This window comes from Hypanus sabinus, chromosome 22 (assembly GCF_030144855.1).
Source record: "Hypanus sabinus isolate sHypSab1 chromosome 22, sHypSab1.hap1, whole genome shotgun sequence".
Lineage (NCBI taxonomy): Eukaryota > Metazoa > Chordata > Chondrichthyes > Myliobatiformes > Dasyatidae > Hypanus > Hypanus sabinus.
Window position 1 is genome coordinate 64,683,145 of NC_082727.1, and position 21,568 is coordinate 64,704,712.

General features: G+C 41.4%; 1 protein-coding gene across 1 annotated transcript in view; it reads right to left on the minus strand.

Moving 5' to 3' along the window:
• LOC132379687 (PDZ domain-containing protein 8-like) overlaps positions 1-21,568 on the minus strand; it is a 127,230-nt gene that overhangs the window by 36,747 nt on the left and 68,915 nt on the right. The window contains exon 2 of the mRNA XM_059947945.1: positions 2,265-2,390. Coding sequence (XP_059803928.1) covers positions 2,265-2,390 — 126 coding nt within the window. The remainder of the gene's footprint in view (positions 1-2,264; positions 2,391-21,568) is intronic.

Sequence of the window (21,568 nt, forward strand, 5' to 3'; positions counted from 1 at the left end):
AGAGCTTTGTGAGTGTTGCAGAAGGGAATGTAGCAGTGGGCAAGTGTGTTATCTCCACGAGTGCTGACAAAACTTTGGAGAGATTTGCGTCAGCAACGCTCAATTAAAGTCTCTGGCGTTGATGAAGGCAGCCTCTGGGTGTACAGTTTCCAGCGTGTTGATGGTTAATTATTACATGATGGTACAACATCATGCATTAATTAACAAAATAAACTGACATGGTATCTGGTGGCATTGTGGCAATTCAGGACAGTTAACAGTCCCATTGTCTCACGTTTGGTATACAAGGACATCTCATGATCGGGTCAGTTTACGAACCTTATCTCTTTAGCAGCACACACAAGATGCCCGAGGAACTCAACAGGTCAGGCAGCATCAGAGGAAATGAACAAACATTTGACATTTCAGGCCAAGTTCCTTCTTTAGGACTAGAAAGGAAGGAGGAAAGACACCAGAATAAAAAGGTGGGGGGAGGGGAAGGAGGACTAGCTAAAAGTTGATAGGTGAAACCAGGTGGGTGGGAAAGGTAAAGGGGTGGGGAGGCAGGAAGCAGGTGGGTCCTAATATCTCTGTTCTGTAATACCAAAAGGATTCCTCGTGTCTGACAATCCCCTCTCAGTATCAGCATCCGGCACATTGGAATTTTTTTGGATTACAGTGAAATTGTGGTTACAGTGATTGGGCAGGAAAGCTGATCTGAGCCCAGATATGTTGCTGAAGGTTGAAAAGGCTCATGGCCATACAGACCACACTTACTCCTGCACCTTCTGTTCTTTTAACCTGTGCTATGATGCTGGATGATTTTAGCCAGGAGATTAAAAGAACACTGTGCCCTTCCTTAGTCATTGAAGGGAATGTTTTACATTAGTCCGAAGCGTCATGTGGGACTTAGCAACACTGCTGCAATGCCACTAGGACTTGAGGCTAAATGAGGTGCTCATTTCTATATCAGGGCTTCAATAAATGTCATTCTAATTTCTACAAGGCATATCACACCGACGTAGCTTCTAACATTTTGTAACAGCTGCACAGACAAACCAAGGCAGGAAATGTTTTACACAGCCTGAAAACTGTGCTGCACTTTAAATGCATACTTAGAATGAAAATTCACACACTTTTAATTTTATTGTTTAATTGAAGGGTGTAATGAAATACATTAGAGCAAAGAAAATCTTTTGTATTCCGTAACATTTTCTAACTGTGTCCTATCCAGGTGCGCAGCAACAAAGGCTACGCGCATGGGAGTATTTTAGTTACTGCGCTGCCGTGCTGCCACACACAAGCATCACAAGCTAGCAAAAATTACTGGAATGTCAAATGGTTGCCAAAAGCTAATATGACCCAAGTATAAAACTGAGAGGGAAACTGGGAACAGAAGAAGAGACAGAAACATAGAAAACCTACAGCACAATACAAGCCCTTTGGCCTACAAAGCTGTGCCGAACATGTCTCTACCTTAGAAATTACTAGGTTTACCCATAGCCCTCTAAGCTCCATGTACCTATCCAAAAGTCTCTTAAAAGACCCTATCGTATCGGCCTCCACCACCATTGCCAGCAGCCCATTCCACACACTCACCACTCTCTGCGTAAAAAAATTTACCCCTGACATCTCCTCTGTACCTACTTCCCATTACCATAAACCTGTGTCCTCTTGTGGCAACCATTTCAGCCCTGGGAAAAAGCCTCTGACTATCTACATGATCAATGCCTCTCATCATCTTGTACACCTCTATCAGGTCACCTCTCATCCTCCGTCGCTCCAAGGAGAAAAGGCTAAGTTCACTCAACCTATTCTCATAAGGCATGCTCCCCAATCCAGGCAGCATCCTTGTAAATCTCCTCTTCACCCTTTCTATGGCTTCCACATCCTTCCTGTAGTGAGGCAACCAGAACTGAGCACGGTTCTCCAAGTGGGGTCTGACCAGGGTCCTAAATAGCTGCAACATTACCTCCCAGCTTCTAAATTCAATTCCATGATTGATGAAGGCCAATAAATCGTACGCCTTCTTAACCACTGAGTCAACCTGCGCAGCTGCTTTGAGCGTCCTACGGACTCGAACCCCAAGATCCCTCTGATCCTCCACACTGCCAAGAGTCTTACCATTAATACTATTTTTTACCATCATATTTTACCTACAATAAGTCAGCAATATAAGTTAATTTATTAAAAATCTCGATTAAGTTTTTAACATTCCTCTTTTGGAATAAACTAGAACTGAATAACAGAATAAGCTCATAAGGAGGCTATTTGTTCCCACATACCTGCTACATTCTACGACAGTGACTTTTAGGCGTCCTTCAGTGATACTTGACTGCTGTACGTACAGGTCACAGTTTGTTGCATCCACTACGGTCGGGACAACTTGGTGTGGAAAGAAAGGTTTGTACCTGGAAAGCAAAAGGCAAAATACTAAGCAAATCCTACTTTTCAAGCTGCATTTTTGGTCTTAGTAACTCCAGACATGAAAATGCTATCAGTTAGGTTTTCATTGACTACACTGTGAAATAGAAGTAGCATCCTTAAGTTCAAAGTAAATTTATTATCAAAGTATATATAGAGTACTGTGCAAAAGTCTTGGTTATAGATATATATATATATACACACACACAGATATGACTATGCGGATTCAGTTTTTCGAGGAGCACTGCTTTCCCGCCAAGTCAGATGCGCGCGCCTCACAATCTCACTCCCACCAGTCTCGCATTGCTTTTGATAAGGTGTGGATGTGCGATCTTGCGCTCTTAAAACTTCTGTTGGTTTTACCTACGGTGCAGTGATTTTGTGCTTCAGATATTTAACTGTGTCACCTAAGCATCCGATGTCATGTCCTGGGCCAGCAGCCGAGCGGCAGAGAACTGCTTTAACATTTGAAAAAAAGTTGGAAATTATAAACAGCGTGGCATCAGGTAAAGGTAACACAGCTCTGGGACGCTACTGCCAGGAACTGAATCCTGCCTTTAAAGTTCTTTTGTTGTTTGACAATGCACAAGCCCATCCTAAACATTTGCACAGCATTCATCCTAACATAACAGTGTGTTTCCTGCTGCCTAACACAACATCGCTGATTTAACACTCGACTAAAGTGTGATCCACATTCAAGGCACTTTTTTTACAGCGAACTATTTCTTAGATGCTGCAAGCAACAGACGATTTTGAAAATCCCGGAAGTTTACCAATGGTGAGGGAATGGTGGAAGTCTGAACACTTGGCACAAATGGCAATTGACATGGACCCAAGTTTACAACGGAGTCAGCATTTCAGTCGTTCTCTACCGTCAACCTTTCTTCCCTACAAGCAAATTTATGCTGAAAAACAAAATGCTGCCAAGCAAACAACCCTCACCACTTTCTTCAAACCAGTGTCATCTCCTGCTGCTGTTCTGTGAGTCTTCGTTCACCCCTTGCTGTACTTGATATGATCCCAACACCACAACAACCACTCATCTCCCAGAGCGAACACACCTGCCACAGTTGGTGAGTACTGTACACCTTACTATGTTAACTTTCCATTATTTATTACATTGAATATTACCTTAAGTTGATGAAATATAATACGAATGTTGCCTTGTGGTACTGCTTTTGTGTCATATTGGTATGAAAATCTGATTAAATTACAAATACATTTAGGAAGCCCTCTGGAACACATCCCTATTGTCGCCATTGAAATAATTATTCACATTATGCGTCGACTACAAGGAACATATCCCCCGCATATAACGAGGATAAGGTGTATGTATGTATATATATGTATGTATGTATGTATTAGAGAGAGAGAGACAGAGTCAGAGAGAGATAGAAAGAGAGAAAGAGATAGAGTTAGAGAGAAATAGAGAGATAGAGGTAGAGGACTTACATGCTGCACCCAGGACACATCGTCTGAAATTATAACTCCAAGGAATTTAATGGTGCTGTTCTTTTCCACCTCTGATTCCCCCAGTGAGGACTGGTTCATGGACCTCCAGTTTTTCCTCCTTAAGTCAACAATCACCTCCTTAGTCTTGCTAACATTGAGTGTGAGGCTGTTGCTGTGGTGCCAGTCAGTCATATTTTTCAATCTCCCTCCTATATGTCAATTCATCACCTTCTTTGATTTGTCATTGGAGCATGTTCCTTGTGGCAGAATGCACTTTGCATCTGGCCCCTCAAATTTGGGTGAGCCACATCGAGGGTTAAGAATGAACCTGTTCATTTGAACATTGTCACCAACATTCATGAAGCTAAGAGATTTGGCTATGTTTGGCTTTTGAAGTATACTTAATAATTTTAATTTAAACAAATTAGAAAATGCACTCAGTGACCATTTTATTAGATGCACCTGCTCATCACTGCAAATATCTAATCAGCCAATCATGTGGAAGAACCTCAATGCATAAAGCATGCAGAAGTGATCAAGAGGTTCAGTTGTTCAGACCAAACATCAGAATGGGGAACGAAGTGACTTTGACCACGGAATAATTGTTGATGACTGAAGGGGTGGTTTGAGTATTTCAAAAATTGCTGAACTCCAGGGATTTGAACTCACAACCTTTCTATGAAAGGCAGTCCTGTGGGCAAATATATTTTGTTAATGAGAGAGGTCAGAGGAGATTGGCCAGACTGGTTCAAGCTGATAAGAAGACAACAGTAACTCAAATAAGCATATTTTCCAACAGAAGTGTGCAGAAGAGCATCTCTGAATGCAGAACACATTGAAGCTTAATGTGGATAGGCTACAGCAGCGGAAGGCCACAGCAGGTTCCACTCCTAATAAAATGGCCGCTGAGTGCACAGTAGGCCTGTTGTTATGAAGTAAACCTGGCCACAGGTCCACAAAGTCAAATTGCTGTTGGATGATGTTTCTGGCAGAAGAACAACACACTTCAGCTGGTTACACTTTTTATTTGAACAGCAGCTTCCATCACTGTCACTCTGTGACATCTGGTGAGTAATGAACATGTTCTGGACCTTCAGTCAGAAGGTTGTAGATACTTACATATTTGTCTCAATGAAATATTCCTCATTATCAGCACAGCATGAAAATTCCAATGCACAGGAACAAAAGAGGCTAAGGAGAGTGCTGGACAACTAGTTTCACTATGGGTACAGCTCTCTCCACATCAAGAACATCTACAAGAGACGATGTCTGAGGAGGCCAACAGCCACCATTAAGGACCCCCACCGTCTGTGCAAAACTTACTTTTTATCTAGAGATACAGTGCAGAACAGGCCCTGCTTTCAGTATCCAGCTACGATGCTATTTTCTTTAGCAGTACACTCTATTTGTATCTTACTTTTTTAAAGGTTTTATGTAGGTATAAAAACAAAAGATTGAAAGATTGGAAGAGGGAATGTGAGGTCACTTCTCAGCACCATCTGCAATATAGAGACCTACGCACCTGGAAACCTTCCCAGTGCCTTGTGGAATTCTCCATTTATGGTGTCACATCAGAGCTCCAAAGAGGTTTTTGGATTTTCAGGTAAGGAGTGTTAAACCTGCATCCCCATGTACATAAAAATACTTTAGTTCTAAACGTTATGTACAATCAAGACAGGAGTATCAAGGCAATATCTAAAATAAAATGTTTGCTGGCAATTCCCTGTGGTGCAAGAATCAATCATCTTGTTTGTCTAGGGGTCCTCATTGACTGTCACAAAGAGTTCAAACACAATTTTATACCTGTAGACAGAATATCAGAATATGGCTTTATGAAAAATATCCTCACATTATTACCATAGAATATGTACTCAACTGCTTACCAACAATGACAGGGCAAGGAAACAGTTTTGTAATAAACTGTCGAAGGTGACAGAAAGAACAACCTTTAATTATATAGTGCCTTTCGTGGCTCCAGACTACCCAAAGGTATTTTACAGACAGTGAAGTCATCTTACAGTGCTGCAATGCTTCAGTGAAAATATACCAGAAAATTCTCATGAGGTCCCCAAATCACCAATGTGATCATGACTTTCACAGGGGTTGATTGTTCTCATCCCTCTACTTCAAAAGAATCATCTTAAAATAAATATTTAAGAAATTGATCTTTGCTCTGACCACCACCTAGAGACTTCTGCAAGCAATGGTGACACACAGGGGCATATCTCTGGTAGGTCACCAGTGGCTGCATATTCAACCAAAGCTCACTCATTTGGGTTAAACTGAACAATGACAAACGATATAGTTGATCTGATTGACCTGTCACTGTATTATACTGCAAACACTTTAAACTACTATTTACATTGTAAATACATGCCGATATTTATGTATTTATGCACATTTTATTATACATAAGACCATAGGACACAGGAGAATAATTAGGCCATTTTGTCCATCAAGTCTATTCCACCATTTCATCATGGCTGATCCACTTCCCCCTCAGGACCAATCTCCTGCCTTCACCCTGTATCCTTTCATGCCCTGACCAATCAAGAACCTATCAACCTCTGCCTTAAATATACCAATGACTTGGCCTCCATAGCTGCCTGTGGCAATGAATTCCAAAGATTCACCACTCTCCAACTAAAGAAATTCCTCCTCATCTCTGTTCTAAAAGGACACCCCTCTATTCTGAGGCTGCGTCCTCTGGTCTTCGACTCCCCAACATAGGAAACATTCTCTCCACATTCACTCTTTTCAATGAAGTCACCCCTCACAGTTGCAGTCTATATCCATCCTGTCACATGCAAGCAGCTACTTGGAGCCAGAGCAGGGAGCTGAGTGTCAGGAAGGGGGCAAGGCAACATTGAGGATGACTGCTGATACCTTCCAATTCTTCATTCTCCTAACTTGTTGCAGTAGTGAAATTGGCCGTTTCAGGCATCTCCAAGCCTGAATGCTTGAAAGCACAATTAGCAAAACAGATCTGATTTGCCTTGAGAAGCAAGCAGGGCCGGATGGTGGGGCTCTTCAATGATGGATACTGCTTTCCTGTGACAATGCTCAACGGTGGTCTCCAAATATTAATAAATAAATAACATCTAAAAGTAAAAACCTCTCCCCAATCATAAAGTGTGCCCTCCAAACATACTGAGCTAGAGTTCTATCCTGCTCAACCACAGATCCAAATGACTAAAGGCAGCGAAGAGCCAGGAGAAGCTACATTTTCACAGATCTAAACATGGAAGAAGCAGCAGATTTCATGTGATGTTTTCCTTGGAGACGCAAAGGAGACAGGAGGGACTACAGCAATTGATACAAACAAACTACTGGGTAAACTGAGTGGATCGAGTGGTTTCTGTGTGTGAGTGAGTGTGAGTGAGTGAGTGAGTGAGTGAGTGTGTGTGTGTGTGTGTGTGTGTAGGTGTAGTGTGTGGAGATATGTTTGTGAGTGAGAGAAGGAGAGAGATACAGACACACACACAAACAGTGTGTGTCTGTGTATGGGAATTGTTGACATCACGGGTCAAAAGCCAGCAACAGAATTTGCATTTGTCATTTTCTTTGGACCTGTCCTGTCATTTTCATTTTTCAATCTTTTTTATTGATTTCCAAATAAAGAATATACAAATCGGAAGAGGAGTTTAACAAGTAGATAATATAAAAGACATATAAACAGCAACAGTAAAAACAAAAAGTATATAATATCAAAATCAAATAAGTAAAACGTTATGTTGTTTGATATACAATGGTAAAAAAAACTCCTCATAACAATCATAATAAAGAGATAGGAAATTTTATTGATAAGGAAAAAAAAACCCCACCAACTAAACTGAAACAAAAAACAAAATAAGAGAAAAAAAAAGGAAAGAAGAAAAGAAAAAGAAAGATTGAGCAGTCCAATTGAGGGTAAAATTAGAAAAAGAGAGAGAGAGAAAAACACATCCTTCTAGTCATCTCCGAACCTTCATGGATAAGGATTTTCCCCAAAGAGAATAAATAAAAATAAATCAATTAAAATAAATTAAATCATGTGAAAATATTGAATGAAAGGTCGCCAGATTTGTTCAAAATCAAAGGATGTATCAAATGTCCGGCTTCTAATTTTCTCCAAGCTTAGACATGACATAATAGAGGAGAGCCAATAGAAAACAGTAGGTGGGTTAGATTCTTTCCAATGTAGCAAAATAGCTCTCCTAGCCAATAAAGTTGAAAAAGCTATCACATGTTGGGCGGAAGCAGACATGTTAGAGTAGAGTATGTTAGAGTAGCCACTTCTGCGTTACATCTGTCACAAATAGGGCTTATATTCGGAAAAATATGCGCCAATTTATCTTTGGACATATGGGCCCTATGTACTATCTTAAACTGAATTAAAATATGGCGTGCACAGATAGATGAGTTATTGACTAAATAATAAATTTTACACCATAGATTATCTGAAAGTGAATGTTGAAGTTCTACTTCCCAGGTACGTTGAACCCTATCATTAGGTGACATGCAAGCATTCATTAACTGTTTATAAATGATAGCTATTAATCGTCTTTGAAAAGGTTTAAACTGAAAAATAACATAAGCCAAAATTGAAGAGCAGGCCAAGGGGTAATTTGGAAAAAAATCACATAAGAAATTCACAACCTGTAAATACCTGAAAAAATGTGTATTAGAGATATCATATTTATCCATTAACTGTGAAAAATACATTAAACAGTCTTGTAAAAACAAATCTAAAGAAGTTTTTATTCCTTTAATTTTCCATGTTAAAAAAGCCTTATCCAAAGTTGATGGTTTAAAAAAGAAATTAGAATAAATATTACTAGAAAGTAAAAAATCATTTAATTCAAAAAATCTACGAAATTGAAACCAAATTTTTAAAGTATGTTTAACAAAAGGGTTAAGAACTTGTCTACCTGTTCTGGAGAGTGAAAACGGAAGAGGAGCTCCTAATAAAGAAGCTAACAAAAACCCCACTACTGAATTTTCCTCCAGCTGTAACCATGAAGGGTGATCTTGGTCGTCTATATCATAAATCCAAAAAGTAATATAACAAATATTAATTGCCCAATAATAAAATCTAAAGTTTGGTAAAGCCAGTCCTCCATCTTTTTTTGATTTTTGTAATAAAAGTTTATTCACTCTAGAGCTTTTATTATTCCAAATATAAGATAAAATCAAAGAATTGGGCCTGTCCTGTCAAGTATGAGAATTGAGGCCTAGCAGCAGTGACGCCAAAGCAGACATGGTCTTTATGTAGTGGCTGTACAAACTGAAAAGTAGAGTGCATATACAGAACAGGAAATCAAAATGCACCCATCAGCTAGATAATTTTAGTTTGTTCACTGTTGGGGTGGAGTAACTCATTAACGAAACAGCTTCTCAGACAAATGTTTGAGAATCTAGCTGGTGTAATTACTTAACTTATCTTGGATAGCTCGAAAATAATCAATTACACCTCTTAAGTGTCAGTGTGCAAAGAGCATTCTGGAATCGGAGCACACCCTGGGCACCTGAAAGTTGTTAACAAAATATTTGTTAATTTGTGACGCTAATTTCAATTGACAAAACACTTGTGCCAGCCTCGTAATAGCACTGGCGTCCGACTGCTGAGCCTAACCCACATTAACATTTTATACAGCTTGGTTTTAAGCTGTATTTGCATTTGGTGCAGACACAGATCTGCAGGTTATTGACTAGTACATGAATTAATAGACATTCTATCTTTTCTGCTGTGCCAATTGATTTCCTGCTGTAAGGCTTTCCTTCAGCTTCTCGATATCAAGGACCTGTAATCTGAGAACCGGAATGTAAAAGCATATTGTGTACAGTGAGCAGGCCTCAAGTAGAACTGACAGCAGTCACATATGCATAATGGCTATCAGTTCTTAAAATTGAAGTAAATGATTTTAAAACACAAACTGTCACAATGGAATTAACTACAAACACATAGAAAATGTTTTTAATTATTTCTGAATTTAAACATTTAAAGAGAAACACTTTTTTTGCCTCCTGCTCCACAAGTCCTGGAATTGTTATTGAAATTATTGGTTTCCCCAGTCCATCACGGGTAAAGCCCTCCCAACAATTGAGCACATCTATGTGAAATGTTGTTGCAGGAAATCAGCATCGGTCATCAGGGATTATTCCCTCCCTCCCCCCACCACCACCACCCAGGACATGCTCTCTCCTCACTGTTACCACCAGGAAGAAGGTACAGGAGCCTCAGGACTCACACCACCAAGTTCAGGAACAGTTACTATTCTTCAACCATCAGGCCCTTGAACTAAAAAGGATAACTTCACTCAACTTCACTTGCTCCATCATTGAAATGTTCCCACAACCAAATGATTCACTGTCAAGAAGTCTTCATCTCATGTTCTCGATAATTAGTGCTTACACTGGTTGAAGGCCCAAGTTTGTGCAGTCTTCCACTGATTCGGTTATGATTATTATTATTTGGATTTATTGAGTATGCCCACAACAAATGAACCTCAGGATTGTACATGGTGATATATACATACTTTGATAATAAATTTACTTTGAACTTTGAAGTTAACATAAAAAGGCAATGCAGCCACAAAAGCTTCCACTCCCTTCAACTGGGTGTTTAAATCATCTAGGGCTGGGAAAGGGCCGGTAAGAGCTGACTGTTTCCAATAGATCAGACATTTGTAACAAGGGAGAATGAACACAGGACAGAAAGAAGGAAGGAAATTTTGTTAAATAAACCGATGTAAAATGCATGGGCTTCTTTGTAATATTGAACTAGGAACCAACTGTATGATTGAACGGAGGTGGAATAAAGGGATATTGGATTCGGGCCACTGGTCACGTGAGACAAAGAGTGGTTGAGTCCAGTACCTATTCCTACATTGTAATTTCAATGTAATTCCATTTATGTCATTTTAAATATTTATGAATGAAGATACTGGCCTGAAAGCAATATGCCTTCATTATAAATTAATGCTGTATCCTTCCAATGCCAAGCGAACTACATCAATCAGACAAATTCTTGATCTTAAATATTATGCTTACAAGTCTTAACAAAAAAACCCTCAAAAGCTAAAAGTTTCAGAATTGCATTTGGTATGGATTAAACCATCGCAGCTGGTAGCAAAAACACTAAATGATTTGACTTTCAACAACTGAAAGTAATTGAACTTTTCCCCAAGTGTGAAGGATCAGCACCCTGACTTCTGAAGAAAAGTCTCGGCCTGAAATGTCGACTGTTTATTCCCCTGCATAGATGCTGCCTGATCTGTTGAGTTCCTCCAGCATTTTGTGCGAGTTACTCATTTAGTGGGTTAAGTACAGCAACACTGTCTTCCGTTATCCATGAACAATGATGAGATAGAACAGAAAGTACACAGTTAGAAATCTGTGATGTTTATATAACATGGCAAAATCCCAGGGAGCTGATGTGAGTGTTACGGCCCATTTTGATCCAGCTTACAACGGAGATCCCTCACTGGTTGGGATCATCCATGCATGTTGCATCCCGACTGCCTGTGCAGTAAGTCAGTACACTAGCCTGGGCAGTATGATATTGATCAGGCTCTCCTTCTCCATGCAGACGATGAGTCCAGAGACTGATACAGTTTGGCACAAGTGGCATCACAGGAGTTGCCAGATAGCGTTGAACTCAACGTAGGACTGCCTTAAGGAATCCAGCTCCAGATTTTTCCTCAGGGTTCACTCCCCAACTTCCCCTAAGGATGGTTACTGCCACAAGGCAGAGGAGTTTTAAGATCAGAAATTCCCTGATGAGGTGTCAACCACAGCTGACGAACCCCATCTGCCTAAAGCAACAGTTTTTAAGACAGCGATCACCTGCCTATGCCGCAATCCTGTCAGTAGCAATGGTTCCACTGGGCTCAGGGCTAAGGCAGACGTGAAGGCCAGGAGCTGGACTTGGTTGTCAGAGGCTATTTGAGACACATGCCACTGGGAGCGTTTAATAGATGGTGGGAGCTTGTCCCCACTACCACCCCCACCTGTGACAACCTTAAGGAACCAGCTAACAATGCGGAGTTGAAATTTCATTCTAATCTATCACTGACTGGAGCACTGTATCATCTGTCTGAGCAACACCAGTGTGAAGGGTCGTCCACATTCGTACCAAACTTCGGGCTGAACTTCAATGCAAGTCACTTTGAGATATTGGTGCCTTCAAAATGGTTTCACTGCTAAGCAAGAGTTCACAAAACCATTTAGCATCCACTAATACTGCTTTGTAAATCCTATGAACGGCACGTAATGATGATGAGGATGTAAGTCCTGTATCAGTTACATCACTGTGGAGCTGTCCCAGTGCAACCTTCCATCTGTCAGCATGAACAAAATTTGACTAATTAGTTAATCATCTCACTGCTAGTCCCTCGACCTCTGTGCATCTGTGTTGGATGCCGCACAAAGGCTCTCGTTAATTACCGGACAATGCATTCATGGTAAGATCATCAGTCTACAGGCACAAGGTTCAATGCCACATGGGAGGTGAAGCTGTTAAATTCCAGAAATTAAATAATACAGAATAAAAATATTTTGTTGATAATCAAGCAACAAAATTTTGCCTGTGGCAGATGTCACAAGTTGCTAATTCTTCTTCCAGTTCACTTTTGAGCTTCTTCTGTACCTCTGATCTCAGATAATGCTCAGGCTCCCTCTGTAGCAAAAGCGGTTAGCGTGACGCTATTATAACCGAATGTGTTCTGGAGTTCAGTGTTCAATTCTGGTGCCGGTCTGTAAGGAGTTTCTGTATGCCTTCCCCCTAGAATGCGTGGCTTTCCTCCCACAGTCCAAAGATGTACCAGTTAGTAGGTTAATTGGTCACTGTGAATTGTCCTGAAATTAGGTTAGGGTTAAAACGGATAAGTCAGGGGTTGCTGGGGCAGTATGGTTTGAAGGGACTACCCCACACTGTATTGATAAATAAATAATTCTGCCTTTTTCTGATTTCACAATCTATCAACCAATGAACAACTTCACCAGAGCAGGCTCTTCACTTGCCAGAAATGAAGCAAGATGCAATATCATGCTGGTTACGGTCAACAGTACGAAGCAATTATAATGCACAGTTCTGAAGCAGTGGAACCTTTCAGAATTCTGCCACCATCATAACTGAACATAAGAGAGTCAGCAGATGATGCAAATCCAGGGTCACACATTCAAAATGCTGGAGGAACTCAGCAACGATGGAGAGGAATAAAAAGAGTTAATACTTTGGGCCGAGACTATTCACCAGGACTGGAAAGGCAGACAGACATACTTTATTGATCCCGAGGGAAATCGGGTTTCGTTGCAGTTGCACCAACCAAGAATAGTATAGAGATATAGCAATATAAAACCATAAATAATTAAATAATAGTAATGAGTAAATTATGACGTGGAAATAAGTCCAGGACCAGCCTATTGGCTCAGGGCGTCTGACACTCCGAGGGAGGAGTTGTAAAGTTTGATGGCCACAGGCAGGAATGACTTCCTATGACACTCAGTGTTGCATCTCGGTGGAATGAGTCTCTGGCTGAATGTACTCCTGTGCCGAAGCAGTACATTATGGAATGGATGGGAGTCATTGTCCAAGATGGCATGCAACTTGGACAGCATCCTCTTTTCAGACACATCAGAGAGTCCAGTTCCACCCCCACAACATCACTGGCCTTGCGAATGAGTTTGTTGATTCTGTTGGTGTCTGCTACCCTCAGCCTGCTGCCCCAGCACACAACAGCAAACATGATAGCACTGGCCACCACAGACTCGTAGAACATCCTCAGCATCGTCCGGCCTTCAGTCTTCTCAGGAAGCAGAGATGGCTCTGACCTTTCTTGTAGACAGCCTCAGTGTTCTTTGACCAGTCCAGTTTATTGTCAATTCGTATCCCCAGGTATATGTAATCCTCCACCATGTCCACACTGACCCCTTGGATGGAAACAGGGGTCGCTGGTGCCTTAGCCCTCCTCAGGTCCACCACCAGCTCCTTAGTTGTTTTCACATTAAGCTGCAGATGAGTCTGCTCGCAGCATGTGACAAAGTTTCCCACCGTAGCCCTGTACTCAGCCTCATCTCCCTTGCTGATGCACCCAACTATGGCAGAGTCATCAGAAAACTTCTGAAGATGGCACACTCTGTGCAGTGGTTGAAGTCTGATGAAGGATGAGAGATAAGAAGATGGGTTGAGAGGAAGAAGTACAAGTTGGCAGGTGACAGGTGAAGCCAGATGAGGGGGAAGGTGAGGGGGTGGGGGAGGAAGGATGAAGTGAGCAACTGGAAGGTGATAGGAAGAGAAGCTAAAGGGCTGAAGAAGGAGGAAACTGAAATGAGAGGAAAGTGGAACATGGGAGCAAGGGGAGGGGGAGGGGCACCAGAGGGGGTGATGGGGAGAACGGCTAAGTGGAGAGACAGACCAGAGAATGAAAAAGGAGAAGAGGAGGGGGAGAAATTTCTAGAAATTGGAGAAATCAATGTTCATGTTATCAGGTTGGAAATGGAATATGAGGTATTGCTCCCCCAAACTGAGTGTAGCATCATTTTGGCGGTAGCAGCCGCCATGGGCCAATGTATCAGAAAGGGAATGGGGAGTGAATTATTGAGTATGCAGCAAGAAGATGAATCCCAGGGTTGTTTATGGTAACATATGTACTTTGATTAAAAAAGATCGTTCAAATGGTTGGTTCCCAGAAAATGCTCCTCATTGCAACCGGATGGCATGCAACACCTTATATTCCATCTGGGTAACCTCCAACCTGATGGCATGAACATCGATTTCTCAAACTTGCAGTAATGCCCCCCCCCCCTTCACCATTCCCCATCCCCTCTCTCACCGTATCTCCTTGTTCACCCATTGCCTCCCTCTGGTGCTCCTCCTGCCTTTTCCTCCTTCCACGGCCTTCTGTCCTCTCCTATTGGACTCCCCCTTTTCCAGCTCTGTATCTCTTTCACCAATCAACTTCCCAGCTCTGTATGTCATCCCTGCCCTTCCCAGTCTCACCTATCACCTTGTCTTTCTCTCTCCCCTTCCCCACCTTTTAAACCTGCTCCTCATCTTTCTTTCGTCAGTCCTGCCGAAGGGTCTTGGCCCAAAATGTCAACTGTACTCTTTTCCATGGGGGCTGCCGGGCCTGCGGAGTTCCTCAAGCATTTTGTGTGTGTTGCTTCCATTGAAGAGAGAAAGCGTCTCAGAATTATGACTGAGCACAATCCTACTTCGGTAACAAAATATCGCCTGAAGTACGAGAAGCACCTAGCTACATAACAAAGCACTCTATGCAAGGCATAACAGACCCAGATTTACACAACTGTGGGGCTGTCCCAAGCCAAGCACCTACCTGTTCTAAATTGGAAGAAACTGAAATTTCCTGCACACTGCTAGGATCTACTGAAATGAGCCAGTAATTTGACAGGATGCTGGCTGCTCTGGTGTACTTTATGTTCCCAAAGTAGAAAATTCAGAGTAATTTATATTTTCATAAGAGCGGGAGCAAGCAATTGACATTCTTGAATTTATAATAGGGGGTGGGGGAGAATACATCCACTTGTACTATTTGACCAATTTGCAAATTTTGCCCCATCCTCAACAGTGGTGCAATCCTCATTCAAACGTCTGTCCTTGCTTGAACCACAACTCTAAAACAGTAGCCTGGAATTTACATAGATCACGGTCAGATAACTCAACTCAGAAAACTCAAGAGCAAGTTCCAGGAACTGAGATGCAGGCAGCTGCTCATTTTGAATGAACAAAAAATAAATATTTCAAAGGGCCTTCCAATTCTCCTAATGTAAGCCTTTAATGATTGTGTACCTTGATCAAAACATCTTTCAACAGCCTCTCTTCCAAAGAAAACAAACATACCCAGCTGATTTATTACCGATAATAACTTTTTCAAACAGAGTAATACCTTCGGATCTCATAGACTGACAATACAACATGGAAACCTACCACTTTGCCAATGGACTGAGAAGACCACCAGATCCTGATTTACACTAATCCTGCATTCATCGCATTCTCATCAAATCTCCAGGGTTCCTTAAGGTTGTTCTTGCCAGGGGAAGTAATGGGGATGAGATCTCACTATCTATTAAATGCTCCCAATGACGTACATCTCATATAGGCTCTGACAACCAAGTCCGGCTCCTGGCCTTCACATGTGGCTTAGTTACTAAGTCCAGTGACACCATTTTCAGGAGAAGGGACAAAGGTGTGTTGCTGGCACCTTAAAACTAGTCACTTTGGGCAGATAGGGCTCATCAGCCATGGTTGGCAGCTCAAATCCTCCTTCATCTGCGAGAAGGAAAACTCTGATCTCAAACCTCTACTGCCTCGTGGCTATACTGACTCATGGGGAAGGCTTTGGACCTAAACCCCTAGGAAAAAAATCAGAGCTGAAGTCCTTAAGACAGTCCAATATTGAGGTCAGTTGATTGGCAACTCATGCAATGCTGCTGGTCCCAAAATGGATCTGTCTCCCATTCCTTTGGAGAGTGGGAGCCTGGTACATGGGCAACAACTTGCTCTCCATATTGTAATTCTCTAGCTTATGTACTGACTTGCATATCATACAGACAGCTAGTTTGCAACACCTTTGGTTGACCCCAACCATTGGAGGGTCTCTTTGTCAAATCTCCCTCCAAAAGCTTTCTTGGAGCTTATGAGCCAGAACTGTGCTTACCTCTTTTCCTGTATCTGACCATTGCTCCAGCATAACCTGCATGTTCTTAACATAGTCTTCAATACAAGGAAGTACCCTGGACAACCCGACTCAGCTTATCTACCCACCTTCATGGTTTATCAACAGTCTGAATTTCACCATCATCATTACCTACCATGTCGTCTGACGTGGGCAATCATGGTCTCACCCTACCACCCACACTTATATGTATCCTACTACTTCCTGCTCTCCATTAAAGATTCTGGACAAAGTCTGAATTACTGCATTCTGGAATTAGCGAATTCTGCAATTGTGCTGCTATCACCACTGCCAAACAACCTCACAAACCTTGTGAATGTAAAGGTACAGAAATAGATATAAAATAATTTTCTTTAGAATTCTGATGTCCACCTAACACCTCTCTCATTTGTCTTCATTAATCATTATGGCACTTTGTGCGCACGATACTTCCTGCCCAGTTCACATTCTGTACAACTCAAAAATCAAACCAATACAGAGCTGTCAATTAGTAACAATTTCCTACAAAGAGGGGGGTGGGCTGGTGTCGAGGACCAGATGGCACTGCCTGAGAATACGAGGAAGTCCCTTGGCCACAGAGATAAGGAGGAATTTCTTAAAAGAGAGGGTGGTGAATGTGTTGAATTTATTGCCATGGATGGATGTGACAGCCAAGTCTTTGGGTGTATTTAAAGTGCAGGTTGATACGTTCTTGATTAATCAGGGTATCAAAAGCTACAGGGAGAAGGCAAGAGAATGGGGTTAAGAGAGAGAACTGATTTCCCTAATTATTTAACCTGCCCAGTACGTCTTTGGACTGTGAGAGGAAATCGCAGCACCCAGGGAAAACCCATGCTTCACACAGGGAAGGCGTTCAGAGGCTGGTGCTAGAATTGAACTCGAACTTCAGAATGTCCAAACTGTAACAGCATCATGCTAATCGCTACATTACCAAACTGACAATAGTATTTGGAAATAAGAACTTTCTCCTTTCCTTGATAGTTGGCTCAAAACAGGAACGGAGTTTCACATGCATCAAAACAATCAAAATAAAAATATCAAACTTCAAAGTTCAAACTAAATTTATCCTCAAAGTACATACATGTCACCATATACAACCCTGAGATTCAATTTCTTGCAGGCATACTCAGTAAATCCAATAATCACAACGGAATTAATAAAAGATGGGATCCAACAGGGTGGACAAACTCTGCAACTACAAAAGAAAAATAAGAACTAATAATAATAACAAATAAATACGCAATACATATTGAGAACATGAGACGAAGCATCCTTGAAAATAAATCCATTGGATATGGGAACGGTTCAGTGATGGGGTGAGTGAAGTTACCCCTCTGTTTCAAGAACCTGATGGTTGAGAGGTACTAACTGTTCCTGAACCTGGAGGTGTGAGTTCTGAAGCTCCTGCACCTTCTTGCTGATGGCAACAGTGAGAAGAGAGCATATCCTGGATGGAGGGGGGGTCCCTGATGATGGAGGCTGCTTTCCTGCAACATGCTCCATGTGGGGAGGACTTTACTTATGGGCCACACCCACTACGTTTTTTGGCTTTTCCATTCAAGGGCATTGGTATTTCCATATCAGGCTGCGGTGCAACCAGTCAATATACTCTCCAGCACACATCCATAGTTTTAGATGGCACGCTGAACCTTCGCAAACTTCTTAGGAGGCACTGCCATGCTTATTCTATCACTGTTTAACAATGTGATTAAAATTTCAATTATTTCTGATGTACTTATATGATTCATTTTTCTAAGTGCTTGGCAGCTCTATTGCAATTGAGAACGAGTCGCTGTGCCTATGTCCGTCTTCTCACAGCTTCCACTGAGCAGGAAGCAGATACCTGAACTCCAAGTCACTCAGGATGAACTGGATTCAGTCACAAGGAGAACAGCATGGCCCTGTCACCGTATTCCTCTGAATTATGAACAAAGGAATTCTATTTTTATACAAAATTCACCAGAGATTACGGATATCGACCATTTGGTAAACTGGGTGTGTTTGAAATCCTTACTTGCAAGATCAGTCACATTCACAATAACAAGTTTTAAAGTCAATAGAAACTACAAGCAAACAACTGATAATACTTCTGAAATTAGTAAAGTAATTTTCCCTCAGTTTGTGTGTGTGGTTTGCATGCTTTTTTATATTCTTATTTCGGCTCCATAAGCCAAATGGCTCTGGGAATTCAGAGTGCAGAGGGAAACTCTTCAAAGACCTTTCATGCCTGAGCTGCCTGCAATCTATCCTCACCTGGACATTATGTTAACCCTTGCCTTGCCACAATGTTCACACCCTAAACCACCAGATTTAAGAACAGCTGCTTCATTTCAACCAGTTGCTTCTTGAAGCAACCTGCACAATCCTTTTGATGTCTTTATGATCTGGTGTGTTATATTCTATGTTTTGCATTATTTGGTCTTTCATTGCACGTGGCGGTGGGGGGGGGGGTTGATTTTTTTCTTTAAATGGGTTCCACTGTGGGAAGACAAATCTCAGAGCTGTATATAGCATACATTCTTTGATAACAAATGTACTTTGAATTTTAAACACTGCCTCACCATAACCCCTTTGATAATCATTCAGCACAAGATTTTTGCATAATTCTAATTGTGTTCTTTTTTGTAAAAATCGAGTATAGTTTATGCTTCGTGTATGATTGTTCCTTGTAAATGTGCATATGAGACTGCTGCCAGTAAGTTTCTCTCTGCATCCGTGTATGCATGTATGTGACAACAAAGTCAACTTTGACCTGCTCACCAAACTCTCTGTTGCACAATGACCTGATGTCCAATTCCAGCAAAACTCTACACCTAAACCCAAGTAGATTCTGTCACTGCTGCTCCAGTCTAGGCTGCAGCTAAGTAAATTTATCACAGAACTATTACACTTGACCATCACATACTGGCAGTCAAGTCCAACTGGGCAAACATTGAAGAGAGATCGGTTTAAGCAGATTGTTATAGAAAGTTCTGACAACCTCTAATGTAGCTTGTTGGGTGTATGTATATGTTCTCTCTGTGACCATCGGGGTTTATTTCTGGGATGTTAGCATTTCCTCTCACATTCCCAAAAGTACACTAACTACTTACTGCAGAATCTGCTGGAGGTTGATGGATGGGGAAGAAAGAGTAAGTTACAGAGAAATAAAGAGGGAATTGGAGGCTGTTTTGAGAGTCACCACTGACTCAATGGACTGAATGGTCTTCTTCCAATGTTGGGAGGAAAAAGGTAAAATAATAATCAGCCAGAAGGTAGGAGGAGGCAACTGAGCATTGGTCAAAGATGGGAGCTTTACCGGGCCTGTCAGAGAAGAGAGGAGAGGTAAAGTAATTTGGGAATGAATTCCAGAACATATATCATGGACATCTGATGACACAGTTTTATTTTTTGTAACTTCAAAACATTAAATTAATTCAAAGGAAAGCACAGGAGTCCAAAAATACCAATGCAACTTCATTTTTACTTTAAGCAAGATGCACACGTATCATGTGGTAGCGTGATGACATATGCAAATAACACATTTTAACATAAATAACCCATAATTATTTAAATGACCAAGAATGCTGAATCAAAAAAATATATAGATAGACACACACACACAATTACTGTAGTGCTAAATACACAACACACAGTAAATAGCAGCATGGAAACGACTCAGGGGAGAGGGATTCTGACTGGAAGAGGTTACAGCAATAATGGAGGGCAGGGTCAAAATAAAATTTAAACAAATTTTTAACAGATTCCAAGGCTGGAATTTTACACTGAAGAACGGATGAGCAGAACTCTGTGGAAAACAGGATATGGGCAAGGAGCCATTGTGACTTTGAGATTACACATGGTGGAGTAGAATACACCTATCAGGTGATCACTAGTATTCTGGAGATGACAAAACCTTGATTAGCCGGCAGATAAGCTGCGGCGAGATGCGGAGGCAGATAACTCAGTGCTTTTGTGACAGTGCCATTAGTTCGTTCAGGATGGAAGCTGCCAAAGCATACATGAGTGAGATATGCCGACTAGTGGTGGTGTCGCAGCAACAACCTGGCACTCAACGTCGTAAGACGAAAGACCTGATTGTGGACTTCTGGAAGGGTAAGACGAAGGAACACATACCGATGGAGGGATCAGAAGTGGAGAGAGTGAGCAGTTTCAAGTTGCTGGGTGTCAAGATCTCCAAGGACCTAACCTGGTCCCAACATATTGATGTGGTTATAAAGAAGGCAAGACAGTGACTATACTTCATTAGGAGTTTGAAGAGATTTGGTATGTCAACATATATATTTAAAAACTTCTATAAGTTGTACCATGGAGAGCATTCTGACAGGCTGCATCCCTGTCTGCTATGGTTGGGGGGGGGAGGGAGGGGCTACTGCACAGGAGCAAAAGAAGCTGCAGAAGGTTGTAAATCTAGTCAGCTCCATCTTGGGTACTAGCCTACAGAGTACCCAGGATATCTTCAAGGAACGGTGTCTCAGAAAGGCAGTGCCTATTATTAAGGAACTTCAGCACCCAGGGCATGGCCTTTTCTCACTGTTACCATCAGGTAGGAGATACAGAAGCCTGAAGGCACACACTCAGCGATTCAGGAACAGCTTCTTCCCCTCTACCATCCGATTCCTAAATGGACATTGAACTCTTGAACACTACCTCACTTTTTTACTATATATTATTTGTTTTTGCACAATTTTTAATATATTCGATATGTATACACACACACACACACACACACACACACACACAGAGTAATTTATTTATTATTATTTTATTTATTTTTTTCTTCTTCTATATTATGTATTGCATTATCTACTGATGCTAAGTTAACACATTTCACTACATTTCACAGTTAACACACGCTGGTAGTAATATACCTGAATCTGACTCTAAAGTTCCTCCCTGAGGCAATGGTCACTGAGGTTTGTGCAATTACTATGGAGATGATGATGGAGCCAAAGATGTCATCTGTGGATTTTCAAACATTCATGAAGGAAACAACACCTCACCCAGAACTAGAACTAAGTAAGGGAGTTGAGAAT